This window comes from Medicago truncatula, chromosome 2 (genome assembly GCF_003473485.1).
Source record: "Medicago truncatula cultivar Jemalong A17 chromosome 2, MtrunA17r5.0-ANR, whole genome shotgun sequence".
Lineage (NCBI taxonomy): Eukaryota > Viridiplantae > Streptophyta > Magnoliopsida > Fabales > Fabaceae > Medicago > Medicago truncatula.
The window spans coordinates 15,688,727-15,705,287 of record NC_053043.1 but is presented as its reverse complement, the minus strand read 5'-3'; the positions used below and the strand labels follow the sequence as shown (position 1 = coordinate 15,705,287).

Sequence of the window (16,561 nt, the reverse complement as noted above, 5' to 3'; positions counted from 1 at the left end):
GTGTTACAATGGGGATAATCACAGTTGTGGTAAACGAGAGATAGAGAGAGAGAGAGAGAGAGAGAGAGAGAGAGAGATCTAGACGAAGAGTCGATCTGAAAAATGAGGGTGGTGAACGGTTGTGTGATGATAACTGATGTGATGATGACATGGTAATGGACGATGGTGAACCAAGTTGAAGATAGAGAGTGGTGGACGGTGACTAGGAATGAAAGAGAGATAGAGTCGTTGCAAGTGAGAGAAGTGTTGCGAATTCGAATCAAAACACACAAACCAATAAACTATTATGTGTGTAGCAATGGTCAGAGACAATCAATAACCAAAAACAATCACAAGTGATGGTAACAATTTAAAGTAAAACCACAATTGAAACGAAGAAAAACAAGATGAAAGGGTAGTAGAGAAAAGGAACAACAACTATACCAAGTCTCGGGCTTGAACTCTTGTGGAGATGATTAGACCTTAGAGAAGAAAAATTATAATATTTGATTAAAATTTGAAAAATAATAATAAAGGTCCGTCCACCATTATTAAAATACTGCAATATTGAAAATTGTAGTAAAAAAAGAACCTTTATACTATAGTTTTTTTTTTTAGAACCTTTGTATTATAGTTAAAGATCACATTTTACGTCCCTGTGAACATAGCTCAGTTAATAAGGAGATGCATTGTTGTATATAAGGGTCGGGATTGGAATCTCGGACTCCTCATTTATTCACCTTAAAAAAGATAAATTCTAGGCACTAAATTACTTGACAAAAAAAATATATTTTACTCTTGATAAAAGAAAAATCTCATTTCTCATGTATAAAAATCACGAATAAAATATAAAGAAATGCCCAGATATCTCAGTCTATATGAGTTGAGAAGCTAAAAGGTTATTTTATTGGAGGTCCAATATTCTATTCCAGCTAACAAATTATTTCTCCCCTTCTTTCAAGATAAAATAAAATTTCTCCCTTCGCAACCAATCACTAGGTTATTGTAAAAAAGAAAAATATCACTAGCATTTCTTCCAATAGTTTTTTTTTCTTACGTAGAATACGTGCAAAATCTCTGCAATATTTTCCTTAATTTTTTTTTTTGTATTTTCCTTTTTTTTTCTGTATTGTCTAACATTTGAACATTTCAAAATGGCTAAACTTGTAATCGATAAACATAATTAAAATAAGGCAGAGAAATTCCTTATGAGCAAAACGGAAAATTTCCTAAGTATTTGAAAAAGAATTGAACTACAAACTTGGTTGACCAAATGAAGGGTTTTAAAAAATAAAAAAAATAAAAAAAGTTAAATTAGAGTAGGATTTGACTTTGTAATAGAGTTCAAAAACGGTTATAAAAATGTCATTTTCATAGCTATTAATAAAAATTTCTCATTCACCAATTTTTTTTATAAAGAAAAAAATTGCAATTTAAGCACTAATTATTTAAATCATTTTGACTCAGCTCATGGCATTAAAACCTCTACTAAACTTTGTTACGTGTGGTCTTTAAAATGTTTAAATGAATTTTGCCAAAACTTACGATGGAATTGCATGGTACATTACTTTGTATAATGCAGCAAGCATTCTAAGGTTATAAATACATTAATATCTACCTCGTTTTGCTTAAACATAATATTTTATTAGCATAAAAAAATACAAAAATGAGTTCACCAAATATTGGCATGAGCTATTCGAAAGATCCTCCTACAAATACGAATTCGAATGATGCTAAGAAAAATGAAGTCTCGTCCTTCAAAAAAAAAATAAAAAAAAATGAAGTCTCGGACCAAATGAAACAGATGAGCTATTCGAATTCTCCTCATAAGGCAAATTCTAGTCCTCAAAAATCTCAGACACTAAGTACTCAAGATTCTATGTCTTATCCCAACTATAAATGATGAGGCCAACAGGTATCAAGACACGATTGTATTTGATTTTTCTCTCGTATGTGTGTGCGTGTGTACATATATTATATCAGATCTTACATATATTATACATTGTTCATATTAACTGAGCTAAGCTCACAAGGATATATATATATATATATATATATATATATATATATATATATATATATATATATATATATATATATATGCGCTTTGTCTAATATACACACGTAAACTTATTGATCAAATAGTAAAAAATAACTTTTGCATGATGCAATACTTATCTCCATTGTTAACCATTTAATATTGAACTTATATTTTGGATGTTTTAATTTTTTTTTTTAATTTTAAACTTAAAAATATAAAAAATAATGATTTTGAAATGAGTCACCAAAGAAGTGGCAATATCTAACTAAGGATTCAAGTGTTACTAACAGATTTCATTTGTCTTAACAAATTAACTACCGTAAATTTACCTCTAAAATATTTTATTTTGAATAAACTTAAGATCATCTAAATATTTGATTTTGAATAAACTTAACAAATTAACTACGTAAATTTAACTTAGCTTTAAAAACTTATTACTTGTTACATTGAACTCAAATTTAATTTGTTTGGAAAAAAAAATACATTTGTTTTGATTTTATATTAAACGAAAAAATTGATAGGGTAAAATCAATTCACCCTACTAAATTTTCAAATTTAATTTCTATACAGCAATAATGTAAAAAGTTTTACACTTAAGTAAATCATAAACTAATCATAAGTGTGACTTTTGAAAAATTATGATTAAAGTTAAAATGTTTTTAACAAATTGAGGATTATGATTTGGTAATATACACTACTAAAAAAACAAAAATTAGTGAGGGAAATTTTGTGAGGGAAAACGTGAAATCCCTCTCTAATTTCGTCACTAAATTTTGCGACCATGAAATTTGTGAGGAATTTCATTTTTTCCGTCACTAATTTCCCTCGCTAATTTTGCTTTTTCTGGTAGTGATAAAAATCATTTACATTGACAATATTTCTTACTTGAATCTAGTTGTTTACATAGATTCCATGTGTTTTCCACACATTAATATCAAGTATTTTAAGGAGTTAAATGAATTAGACATCAGACCGATGTTCTTTAATGTTAACCCAATATATTATATCTAACAAATCATTTTTGATATTTTAGTGCTTATTCGTTATAAAAAGTGATTTTGATATAAATGATTTAGTGTTTTTTTAAATAAAAGTGTCAATTTGTGTTTTTTAAAATTATAAAATGAGATTTTGTATTCTCACCTTTGATTAAAAATTAAATAAAATAGTTTTTAGGATAAAAATCATTTTTTAACAAAATAGTAAAATAAAAAAGATACACACAAATATAACTTGAAGATCAGAAATATATTTATTTTCATTAATTTTAAAGAAACGGCCTAAACTTGATTGAATTAATAAAAAAAAGCAAGCTGAGGAACGTAACAAAATCATTTTTTTTTATTTTTATTTTTGTAACCAAAAAAAACTATACGGTTTTTTTATTAGTTCAAGTATTCATAATGTTTTTTCGTTTGAAAAATTATTTAAAAAATTTCAACTAATTTTAGGAGTGTCTTATTATATTTAATTATTAAACCTATATATTTTGCATTGAGTTATTTATAATAATTTCAAAAAAATTGCAGGATCGTTCGCTTGTGGAAATTTCACATGGGATGAAAATTTACAGAAGCAGCAAATTCTACTGTTTGTTTGTTTGTTTGTTGTATTATGATATTAATTCAGGTTGTTTGTTTGTTAATTTACTCGAATGTATTGATCAAAGTGTGTATGGGTGTATAAATAAGACTCAATGTATTGATCAAAGTGTGCAATATTTTAATAAAATTTGAGAAATCATTTGGTCCATTTTCTATGTCCTAAACCAACTTCATTCTATAATCCTCTCTTTTGTGAGTGATTGTATTTTTTATTTTTTTAAACAAAAGGTGTGCAGATGAAGAATCAACTGCATCACCCTAGATATATAAACATAAAAAGAAACAAGTACAAAAGGAGAAGAGGGACCTAACCAAAACATTCTCAAACGATAAAGGCAACACAATAAAATAAAAGCAAACAAACAAAGGGGAAAAGAAAAAGAACAAGAACAAGGAAGGTAACTCAAAGAAAGCCCATGAATCAATCTAGTAACCTACCCGCAGAGCGAGTATTGTGAACCTGAAAGCCCTTCTGCTTATTCTTCTTCTTTGTGCACCGAGACTCAACCTCAATGAAGGGCTCTTCTGAAGCAGTAGAACGGTTCCTCAAATAATTGATAGCGGCCTCTCTTTCTTCCTCATCAGTGTAAAGTTGAGGCACAAAGTTCTTAGCATCATTACCCTTCAAGAAATGTGGCCGCAAAATCTCCAAGTCATGAGCGATGTTTGGGTTTAAAACCTCAATTCTTGAGGCAAGGGTGCCACAATGACGAGGAACCTTGAGTGCAGTCTATATTAGTAACAGCATCACTCCAAGGACCAACAATGCGTAAATCAGGATATTTGTCACTCTGTTGTTCCTCTCTATGTTGCTCAACCGAAATATAGGTGAGACCATCTGCTATCTGAATTGGTTGCACAGGATCTGTTCCTATAAAAGGGCTAGGAAGAAGCTCTTTCTCAAACATTATAGGATCTCCCATAAACATGCTAGATGTTGCATCTTTCGACCTTATTATATCAATAATAAGGGGATCTTCAAAAGTCATAGGTTTTTTCCCGCCTTGCACGTGACCCTCATTTCTTTTAGGAACAAAATCTTGTTTGAGTTTTTTTACGGGGTCACTTTTGGAGACAACCTTCTCAATAGCTGCTTTATTGACACGATTTTTTTTACAATGATCAGGAGAATGACCAATAGAGTTGCAATTGAAACAATAGTATGGAGGCTTTTCATACTCAATCTCAATTTCAAAAGAATAATTTCTCTTTCAAGCCACAAAGAGTTGGGAAGAAAACCAGCCATATCAACATCAACTAGCACACGTGCATAATGTCCAAAAGCATGATTTTTAGTACTCTCATCAATTGTTATAGGCGTACCAATAGCCCCAGCAATCTCAAATAAAGTTAAAGGTTGCCAATAATCTAAAGGAAGATAATAAAAACGAACCCATACCTGACTATGAGTTTGTTTTTGGCTGGAAGAAATAAATTCTGGAGACCAACGAGAAAGCTGTAGCAATCTCGGTTTCAAGTTCCAAGCACCATGTGACCAGACACTTCTAAGATCATCCGCACAAGAGAAACGAAATTCAAAAAATCCCCGACCTAGAGGAATCATCTTCCACTGATTGAGAGGTTTCCATAACAGCAAGAGTTTCTCGCGCAAATCTTTAGAGGAAATGGGTTTATCACCCCGAGACAACATCAATCTTCCATGAAGATAATTGTTGCTATTAGCAAGACCAGTTTGGTAACCAGCTTCCGAAATTTTGATTGAAAGAGAATCACCTTTCCAACAAGGTTTCGGGAGATCAGACACAGAGACTTCAATTTTGTTGAGAAGCGCTTGTGCAAAGTTGCGGTTAGAGACCGTGTGAGGAACTACAGAAGGCTTAGGTGAAGGGGAGGCCAAGTGAGGAACTACCGTGTGAGTGATTGTAGAACCTGTAACAGTCCGACTTTTAGCTAGATTTATTTTAATTACTTTTATTATGTGTTATATGTGCTTGTGTTTATTTAATTATCATTGAGTGCATTTATTGGGTATTTTGATAATTACACTAGTAAGATTAAATTTGTAAATTTAGTCGAGGATTATTTTTAGTATTTAGTGAGAACCATTATTTATTAAGTTATTAGAGTAAAACTAAGATTTTACTGTTTAGTGACCGTTAGTGACACTTTACCGTTATTAGTTAAATATCGTTTGAGGTGTAGAAACATTTTTGGTTTGAATAGAAATGGGTTAAGCCCACTAGGGTCTAGAATTAAGCCCAATTGAGATGGAGCATACCAAAACTTAAAACTTGGAGAGAAATTCATTCATTCCTTTTCATTTCACAAAGTTATAGAGAGGTAGAGAGAGAAAGTGGGAGAAAGGAAGAACAAGGGTTAGAGAAAGGGGAAACTTGAAGATTGAAGAATCATAGGAGCAAAAGTGAAGCTAGAGTTAATAGTTGGAGATAATTAAGGTAAGGAGGTTAGTCTTTATCATAATCACTTAGTTAATTCTTTTTCTCTTGTTCTATGCATAATTGATTATGAGAATAAGTGATTATAATGAACCCAATTCTTGAATTTCGTGCTCTTGTTTTGGTGATAAGTTTGAGTATGTTAATTGAATGATAAATGAATTGTTGGTGATGAAATAACATGTTCATAATGTATGAAAATGGGTAGTTGTGAAATTATGCTTAATTGATGAATCATGACATGTTGTTGTTGAATTGAGGTGAGAAACAAGTTTCAATTGATGTTGTTGTTGCTGAGATATGTTGTTGCTATGATTTATGGCTTGGGTGTTCATATATCATGATTGTTAGTGAGAAATAAGATGTTGTTGGTTGTTTTGCAAAAATGGGTCAAATGATGATTTTGTTTAAAATGATGTTAGATTCAAGTGGTTATATGGAATTGAGTGTCTTTTCAAGATTAGAAACGTTCATACAAACTTTGGATTCCAATTTGGGCATTGGGAAGTCAAAATTTGGGATTTTGGGATGAAAATGGATTTTTCCCGTAACATAATTTTCTGCAACCTGACTTGTTTCGCCAGGCGAGCAACCTTCCTCACCAGGCGAACTGCTCAGTGTCAGTTTTCCCCGTTTCTCGTTCTTGCATCGTTTTCTCATATTTCTGTTTTGATTTGGACTTTTTGGTTAACATAAAAGTTGTAGATAATGATGTTGGCTTTCTAATGGCTTTGGTTTGACTTGGAAATAAGTTTTAATTTTTGAGTTATGTTACAAAAACTCCAAGGAGGTCTTATTGAGGTTTCACGAAAATTTCGCATAACTAACTCTAAGTCAACCCAAAACTTTTAGATTGTTTCCGGACTTTAAAGTTTGTTTATTATGAGTTCAATTCAAGGTTTAAGAGTGTTTAACTTCAGTTGTGTTGGAATCTAACTTGGTTCGTTTTGAAAATGAATTATCTTTTCATTAAGAATAATTGCTTAAACTTCCAAAACTTTGCCATCTTAAATGAATTGGTCCATGAAACGTTGATGTATACGCCACTGCACTCATGAGTGATCGGTGTATATACTTAGTCGAGGCTTTCAATGTTCTTGATTTGTTTGATGGATAGCTTGGAAAATGGTTCCTTTAACTAAATACTTTGTTATATTTTCATGACTAGCCTTTATGACTGAATAGAGATATGTAATGAATAGATAGATGTTGGATATGATATTAATCATAATACGTTGTGTTTTCTTGTTACTTGGGATATGAGATATAATGAAATGATGAAACTATTTGATATAGTGATGTTGAATGATGTCGTTGATTATTGATAATCATGTTAATGTGGGATGATGAATACTATGATTTAATTGTGTGTGGGCATGTTTTCTTGATAATGCAATTGATGTGGAGATGAACAATATAATTGGGTGTTGTCCTATATATTGTGTTGAGAATTGTGATTGTTGTCGCATTATCGAGTCTTATTACATGTCCATGCATCATAGTCGTGTTGTATTTGTAGTTGTAAAAGGGTTAAGCTCTTTTACTTCGGAGATTATGTAAGACGGGTGTGAAATCTTACATATGATGTTCAAGAGGCATCAAAGGTGACGACCTGGAGGTGATTCGGTACCACATGCATTTTTGAGTCAATAAGTGCATATCATGACATGAGTCTTATTTGATAAATGTGATTGGTGATTGTTCATCAAATGTGATTTGATGATTACTATGGAATATGATTGGTGATTGTTCATGATATATATGATTGATAATGGTGTATGAATAATTGTAAGTTGATATTCGTTCATGACACATGTGATTGGAGATTATTGATGTGAGATATTGGAGTTTGATGTAAGTATATTGTTATTGATCAAATGCATGATGTTATATTGAAATATCCATGATTAACTGTTATTTGAATTATGATGATGTAATACTTACCCCCAGTGGTTTGTCCGCCTGCTTGCCTATATGGGTGAGTAGACGTTGTGCAGGAGTAGTTGCTCGGTGAGTTCCGTGCTTGGTGGATATCGAGAGCTTTCTCCGATATCTTCGTTAGAGTTGGCTCTGATCTAGACTTGTCGTGTCGGTCTAGATTAGTTTTCTTTGGATTTTGTTATGTTTGGAGTTTACCCGTATGTGGGGATTTTTGAGATTCATCTATGTGATGTAATATTTGGTTTATGACATGTATATTTGGATTCCTCTGATTTATATTCCGCTGCTACTGTTGAAGTTTATATACATGTTTATTGGTTTTGAATTTTGAATGTGATGTAACCTCTATTTCTTGAATAAATATATTATTCGCATGATTATTTGCTTTAATAGAAATAGGAGTGTTACTGTGTGATTCATGCAAGTGAGAGCTTGTTCCAGCGAATTGGTATTAGTGATCAAGGTTTCTTTCTTGGGAACATTCTCTTTGATGCAATCATGGCTTCATCAAGTACCCATTTTCCTGCAAATCTTTCAATTCTTAAGGGGAAGATGTTATTGTACATAACTCAATACTTTGAAAATTTACACTTAATTAATGGGAAGATTTGGAGGAAGAGAGAAAGATTAGAAGTTTCTTTCATTTTGGACACATTTTTGCTCATCTACTCTGTTGTGCTGTTTGTAGTCGTAGAAGCTGTTTGGTGGTGGTTATTATTACACTTTGTTAGTTTGATATGTTGTTAAGACCTGTTAATTTGACAATATAATTGAAACTTTCTTTTATTTTGCTTTAAATATTTTGTGGTGCATATAAAAAACAGTTCAAAATTTTTGTTATTAAAAAAATATTTAATTAAGACAAAATATTATTTGTAGAAAAAAAAAAAAAAAAAAAAGAAGCAGACTTTTAGCAACGGACAGTCTGCTCCGAATTTTTTTCCAACACCCTAATTTTCTGATGGTATAGGCTATTGGGACGGCATTTTGCCGTTGGTATAAGCTAATTAGTGTAGACGGCAGCAAGTGTCCGTTGGTGTAGGTTTTATGATCTATACCAACAGTTTTTGGGCCTTTACAAACAGTTAATTTATTATTAGGTGCTATTGTCCTAGAAAGTTGCTTTTTTGACATTGAATACTTCCTATTGACACAAATAAATGACCAAATTATCCCCGGCGGTAGTTAACTACCTCTGGCATATGCGCCGGCAGGCTGGCTCCTCCAGAGTGACTTTGCTGTTTTTTATTATGATTTTACGCGTTTCAGTTGAAAAATCAAAATAAATCGAAAGTTATTCAGAATTCTACGAAACTTTACAGACACCTCTATAAAAATACATATAGATGATGTGAAAAGTTTCGTAACATTCTAAATAAGTCTCGATTTTTTTTATTTTTTCAACCGAAATGCGCAAAATCGGAATTGAAAAAATAAAAAAAATCGACACTTATTCGGAATGTTACGAAACTTCTCACATCATCTATATGTATTTTTATAGAGGTATCTTTAAAGTTTCGTAGCATTTTGACTAAGTCTCGATTTATTTTGATTTTTCAACCGAACCATGCAAAATCATAATTTTTTTCAAGTGCGAGTCCGAAAAAGTGTCCTAGATGTTGAACTTTTTCACGCTTTTTTGCACTCATGTTTAGAACATAAAAATAACATTTTCCACAAAAAATTTGAATTTTTTGACAAGGGACAGATTAAATATGAATTCTTAACGCGCCTAAAATTTAAGACACGAAAACATCAAAACATCAACCTAAAAATTGAATTTTGAGCTGTTTTTTTGCAGACACCTCTATACAAATACATATAGAGGATCTGAAAATTTTCTTAGTATTTAGAGTAATCCTCAATTTATTTTGAATTTTTTACTGAAACGCGTAAAATTGCAATATTTTTCCAACTGCGCGTCCAAAAAAGTTATATAGAGGTTGAATATTAAGAACATAAAAAAAACATTTCCCGCAAAAAATTAGAATTTTTCGACAACGGATGGATTAAATATGAATTTTTAATGCGCCAATAACTCAAGAAACCAAAAAATCAAAACGTCGACCTAGAAATTGAACTTTGATCTGGTTTTTGGAGACAACTCTAAAAAAATATATATTGAGGGTCCATAAAGTTTCGTAGAATTCTGAATAAGTTTCGATTTATTTTAATTTTTCGACCGAAACGCGCAAAATTACAATAAAAAGCAGCAAAGCAACTGCCTCTGGAGGAGCCAGCGGCAGTTAACTGTCGGTGCATATGCCAGAGGCAGTTAACTATCGCTGGAGTAATTTGATCATTTACTTGTATCAATAGGAAGTATTCAATGTCAAAAAAAACAATTTTCATTGTCCTATCCATGATAACTGTACAAATTTCGGTTGTATAAATTTTTGTTGTGCATCATCACTTGTCCTTTTCTCACTCCTTGCAAATGTATTGTAAAATATTTTAGTCCTACGTACTTATTTTTTTAAAAAAAAATTCATTCTAAATATTGACCAAGCAAGACTTACTATTATACAATAAAACTGGAGTATATAAATGAAGATTCTCTATTTACTTTAAAAAAATGAAAATAACATTAAATCCTCTATAAAAAAATTGGTAATGATGTCTCCATGTAATTAGGAAGGAATCTTTGTCATTAAGAATCATATTCTTGAGGCGAACAATAGAACATTTTTCAATGATTAAAATAAATTTATTAAGGGCATTCAATTTTTTTTTAGTAAGACACCCACCAACACCATCTCCATTCTTTACACCTTCTTCGAACAAAAGAACAAAAGCACCATGTGCAAACATATGCAACGGCCAACACTCCCTACAAGACAGAAACCAAAAAAACACCAACAATTTCTAATTGGCTTCCCCAACCTAGATGCATCATACTTTCAACACACAAGCACTCCAATAGCAGCCATAAAAAAGCTAGACTTAACGAAGAAATATAATAGAATTAAAAAAGTATGGACACAACGATCGTGGAAGGGAGATCCATTTCAAAGCCACCATACTTCGATGGTACAACAACAAATTGTACTGAATGGAAGGAGCGTATAAAGATATTCATACAATCCGTTGACTTCGATCTCTGGCTTGTGATTAAGAATGGACCAAATATTCCCAAAATAATGATAGATGGTATAGCATCAGAGAAATCTGAAGATGAATTCAATGGTGAAGATAAGAAGAACGTGGAACTAGAAGCAAAAGCCAAAAATATTTTATGTTGTGCCTTAAATCCAGATGATCTTAAAAGAATTTCAAGTTGTCAGACAGCCAAGGAAATGTGGGAGGAGCTTGACAGGTTAAGTGTTTCATACAATTTTGTGTTCAAAAACTGATATATATTTTATCGATTAAAAATTGCAAAATATATATTTTCTTTGACAGAGAAGTGACAACATCTAATGTGAATACTACACCTCCAGTATCACAACAAACGCCGGCAGTAGCTCTATACGACACTCCTAATAGTGAGTTTTTAGAGGAAACAAGTATGGCTCTCCTTCTCTCTCAAATTATATATAAATATATATATATAGTAAATTACTAATGAAACAAAATCGAAAATTGTAAAATGGAAATCAAAATCGAAGGTTTTTACTCAACTACTTTTGTAGAGTCTACATAATACATCGTAAAATTGAAATTAAAATCGATGGATTTTATCAACAAAAAAAAAAGGTTAAGTATATGTTTTAAATTATATATTGTCGTAAATGACTTAGTTTAAAGTGCGCAAAATACTTATATATAAATGACTAAAAAAAAATGGACAAAATCCTTTGAAACCCTTTAAAATCCTGTGATTTTGTATGAATTTCACAGTTTTGTGCGATTTGTAGCGATTTTATTAGGATTTTGCCTATTTTGGGATTCTCATTGAAGCAAGCCTCAAGGTGAATAAAACCACAAAATCATAAATTTTAGGATTTAAGTCGGGATTTTGACAATAATGTGCCCACGGGCCATGACTTCTTTTACCCTGCATCATCTCAGTGATTGGTGCATTGTCTTCTTCGTATTGATACATCAAGACATTATGCATTCTTGTTGTGTCAAAACATATCAGATATGTGGTAGTAGTCCACAACCAACTGTCCTCTGGAACATCGTACTTAAGTCCACGATATGGCTTCCAAGTAAATTGGCACATAAGAGGTTTGTTAGTGTATTCCCATCGATGAAAAAATAGTTGAACTATGTTATAAACTGAGAATATATTACTTGATGTGGTTGTATATGGTCGAGTATCATCCAAAACCTTTGAGGTTATGTTTTTTGTTGTTATAGTAATTCAAATCAGGTCCGCATCATCTAATAAAATATAAAAATCAATTAGTAACGTAACAAAAAAATTAATTATACTCATTTGAGGTGAACGGAAAAGTGAACGACATATTATTTTTCAGAGATAATAGTTCAGTATTCTACGTGGTATGTTCACACGATTGATGAGTTTAATGTTAACGCAATAGAAATACACTCTGTTTTAGGTAATGATCCAAGGAAAAGGTTTCTCAAGCTTTGTGTTCCCATTCACAAACATGCTCTAAATGGAAACTGGCCAGCAGCCAAGCGCATCTTAGACGAAGACGATAAGCTGAAAAATGCTGCCATAGCAAATGGGTGTCCAACACTATTGCATATTGCTGCAGGTGCAAACCGCATTCACTTTGTGAAGGAGTTATTGAGTATTCTTGATGACAATGACATAGCGTTGCAAGATATGAAAGGAAACACTGCTTTTTGCTTTGCTGCTGCAGCTGGAAACATTGAAATTGTTGACTTACTGTTGGATAGGAACTCACAATTACCTGTAATAAGGGATGGAAAAGGATATACTCCTATTCAGTATGCTGCTTTGCAAGGAAGGTGTAAAACGACATGGCATCTATATGAGAAAACCATACATTGTTTTGAAGATGATGACTGGGATTTATTGTTCTTTGCTTGTATCCACAATGGCATCTATGGTAAGTATTAGTGAAAGTTGAAATTCATTAAAAAAAACTGTCATATAGTGACTGATTTAGAGAGATTGAAATTGTCAATCGGTTGCTAACATTAGAGACTAAGAGTTTTGCTACATTATACAAATTGGTCAGAAGTTAATCAGTTTTGCAACTGATTGAGGGACTGATTTAGCGACTAGGCAAATGAAGACTACAACAATTCGGTAACTAAACCGGTCTCTAACTATAGAATTCTGAGTAGTTCATATGGTCTAGTGGGCAAAAATGCTTAATATTAGTTTCTTATTGGCTTTGTCCACTTAAAACCGATTAGATCACTGTTTCAGCTATAAGGAAGTTGAGGTCTATTTAAAGGTGGCAAATTTAGTTGTCTTCTAAGTTTTGAGGGATTTGCCTTCCTCGTCGGTCCACCATGGACAACATGGAATATTTACATAACTTCTTATTTGCAAAAATATTGATCAATATAATTTTCTCCAATTGCAGACTTAGCCTTAAAAATGGTAAGAGATAGAAATGCACTAGCTTTTGCACGTGATGTGAATGAAGAGACAGCTTTGCATATCTTGGCTCAAAATGGATTGCCTTTAAATTCTGGTTGTCATTGTCCTGAACATGATCATAATCCCATAATGACCAATCCCGGTAAATCCTTACATTAACTTTTATATTTTTTAAATTCTTTTACATTGGTTTCATTAACTTAATTAACCATAATTCGTATTTCAGGCATGAAAAGTCACATTGTTTTCCAATTAGTTAAATTTCTTTGGACCACCATTCTTGAAAAACACTACTCATCAAAGGTGGAGTTAAATAAAATCATAAATGAACCTTCTCAGGTAATATTTGATGCTGCAGAAGTTGGAAATTTTGGATTCTTATCGGAGCTTATTAGTGTTTATCCTAGCTTGATATGGGATGTGGATAGCAAAAATCGAACTATATTACACATAGCTGTATTGCATCGGTATGTTGCTATCTACAATGTTATACATCAAATAGGGCATATAAAGGGTATCATAGTGACATTTGAAGATGATGACAGAAACACTTTATTGCACTTGGCTGCAAAATTAGCACCACAAGTTCAACTTGAATTGGTTTCTGGGTCAGCTTTTCAAATGTGCCTTGAGTTATTATGGTTTGAGGTACATGCAATGCAACCCTTTTTTATTCATTTTATTGAGAAATTAAAAGCAAGCTACTTCCACACTTATCCTATTCTACTATATAAATAAAATAGTACCCGTGAGTTTAGCTCAATTGATAGGGACATTGCATAATATATATATAGGGGCCGGGGTTCGAACTCCATACACTCCACTTATTCACCTTAAATGTGTGAATTTCTAGCCACTAGGCTACTTGACCAAAAAAAAAATCTTAATTTATTTCGACAATTGTCCTTGTTTTTACAGCATAGTAATTTGTTTTGAAAAGCGAGCTACTTTCCACACTTAACCTATTCTGTGTGTATTAATAATTGAGTATTTGTTTGCCACTGTGTCAATAGCAATATAAAAAATTAACATAGCTATATTTTACTTAACATATATACATTTTCATGTGACAGAAAGTAAAGAAGATAATGTTGCCTGGACAGATAAAGATGAGAAACTCTGAAGGCTTTACAGCACAAGAGCTATTCTCAATTGAGCATGAAACACTAAGAGAAAACGCAGAGTCGTGGATGAAAAAAACTGCCGAGTCTTGCATGCTAATTTCAACTGTCATTGCTACCGGAGTGTTTGCTGCTGCAACTACTTTACCAGGCGGTACCGATGATTCTGGAAAACCACACTATTTGAATAAAACATCATTCTTGGTGTTTGCAATATCAGATGCATTTGCATTCATCTCATCTGCGACCGCGATATTGATTTTCTTGTCGATTCTTGTCTCACGTTATGGAGAGTACGACTTCTATAAATCACTACCTTTAAAACTAATATCTGGATTGATCACATTAGCTATCTCCGCAACAAGCATGATGGTAGCATTAAGTACTAACTTCTTCATAATATACTTCCATGGTTCGACGTTGGTTCCCAGTTTCATTTCAATATTTTCTTTCCTCCCAATACCTTTGTACATAGGTTTGCAATTTTCGTTGTTTTCAGATATCATTAACTCAACCTACTATTGGAGGACTCTGTCTAACCATGGTAAAAATATGATTTATGTACTAGAGAAGTAGTGGATTATTGTTGAAGGAAAATGTTTATTGTTATGAGAGAAGTTTGATGATAAACGCAAGAATCCTACAGGGCAGTAGGTATGGTTATTGGTCGGTCAGAATATGATTGGTCAAATATCCTTGTTTTCTCTCTTGTAGAAATCCTTTGTAACAAAATAGAAGAACTCTTATTCTAATATATATGAAATCATTTTTTTTTCTGAAGTTAAAGTTGTATTTATGTTTTTTGATTTGTATCTAGAAGTTGTTGATGTAAGATAACATTATGGAATAATATGATTTTAATGTTTTTATTTACTTGCTCTTCCTTATGAGGGTGTTTTAGTCTATATACTTGGTAAGTATATACTTTTAGCTATTACCTCCTCATCCTATGTTGTTCCATGAGCAATGTTGTCTAAATTTAAAATGGTGCAGTTAAAGTTTGACGATTGCAACAACATGAGTACCTGAACAATCTGAGATGGTTGCAACAACAAAGGCCATCATTGCGGCAGTTTGCACTATATTCTCCTCTCAAGTACATTGAAATTGTTGCCTTTTTCCGAATTTTAGTTTAAATATACTGCAAAAGATTCATTGGCTCATGTTCGTTTAATTTATTGAGAAATGATGTTGGTGAAAAAAAATTGGCTCATATTGATCTGGTTCAATGAAGGAAAAAAATTCTGGTAGAAGATTTTAACTCACATGTAACTCGAGATATTACTGATATCATACATGTTCAGCTAGTAGCACAAATACAAGGAAAATTTTCATTAAATTTATAGTTTTTAGACACTTTGAATGTTTGGAACTGCGTCAATCGTCTCTCATTCGCGCGTCTAGCAGAAACCAGGATGTCTAGCTTCTCAATGTCACGGCAAAATAAGACACTGGGACACAATGTTACGGTTGTCATGGTTTTCAAATGTGGATCCAATCAGAAACAATGAGTATTACATATTATATTTTTACCAAATTATAAGACATGTCAAAATCCAATTCTTAGTTCTAACTTCTAATACTCATTGTTATGCTCATTGTTATGATCAAATAAGGAGGATTCCTAGATATTTATATGTTAGATTTCTCAGAAAATAAACCTTTAACACTAGATGATGATAAGCCACAAGGTTGATAGATTGCTCACATAATCTGAATGAAGCATCAGAGAATTCTTTGGGGGCTTCTCAGACACTCAAAAATGCGTATCGGATCAAAGCAATGGTGGATTTCTGCAAAATATCTTTTTCAATTGATCCTTGGACATTACGAAATGTGAAATTTCCTTGCAGTTTGGCTTAAGAAATAGAGAACATAAACCATAAAAAATTTCAATATATTTTGCTTACAGCTTATCGTTTTTTCTCTTAATTTTCTTCATGTTATCTTAATTGAAAAATTAAATA

At 32.1% G+C, this 16,561-nt stretch overlaps 1 protein-coding gene and 1 long non-coding RNA gene across 4 annotated transcripts; both read left to right on the top strand.

Annotated features, from left to right (window-relative positions):
* Positions 1-1,632: 1,632 nt before the first annotated feature.
* LOC112419264 (uncharacterized) lies at positions 1,633-3,772 on the top strand. The gene is made up of 2 exons (XR_003009411.2): positions 1,633-1,894; positions 3,550-3,772. It is a non-coding gene; the product is annotated as an uncharacterized lncRNA (long non-coding RNA).
* A 6,960-nt stretch (positions 3,773-10,732) lies between these two features.
* Positions 10,733-15,467, top strand: LOC25488254 (uncharacterized). 3 transcript variants are annotated; one of them, XM_039830466.1, is made up of 7 exons: positions 10,733-11,298; positions 11,385-11,488; positions 12,491-12,970; positions 13,457-13,615; positions 13,700-13,940; positions 14,019-14,121; positions 14,547-15,467. In XM_039830466.1, exons 1-7 carry the CDS (start codon positions 10,958-10,960, stop codon positions 15,168-15,170), a joined length of 2,052 nt encoding a protein of 683 aa, XP_039686400.1. In that variant the 5' UTR covers positions 10,733-10,957; the 3' UTR covers positions 15,171-15,467. The 3 variants fall into 3 exon arrangements, with proteins under 3 accessions (XP_039686400.1, XP_039686401.1, XP_013463383.1); XM_039830467.1 differs by lacking the exon at positions 14,019-14,121 and having other exon boundaries at positions 13,700-13,812; XM_013607929.3 differs by having other exon boundaries at positions 13,700-14,121.
* Positions 15,468-16,561: the final 1,094 nt, after the last annotated feature.

Bases quoted from the DNA above. Each gene is read 5' to 3' on its own strand.
- LOC25488254 (XM_013607929.3), top strand. From the start codon at position 10,958: ATGGACACAACGATCGTGGAAGGGAGATCCATTTCAAAGCCACCATAC. The intron at 11,299-11,384 runs GTTAAGTGTTTC...TTTCTTTGACAG, and splicing joins ATGTGGGAGGAGCTTGACAG to AGAAGTGACAACATCTAATG. The intron at 14,122-14,546 runs GTACATGCAATG...TTCATGTGACAG, and splicing joins TTGAGTTATTATGGTTTGAG to AAAGTAAAGAAGATAATGTT.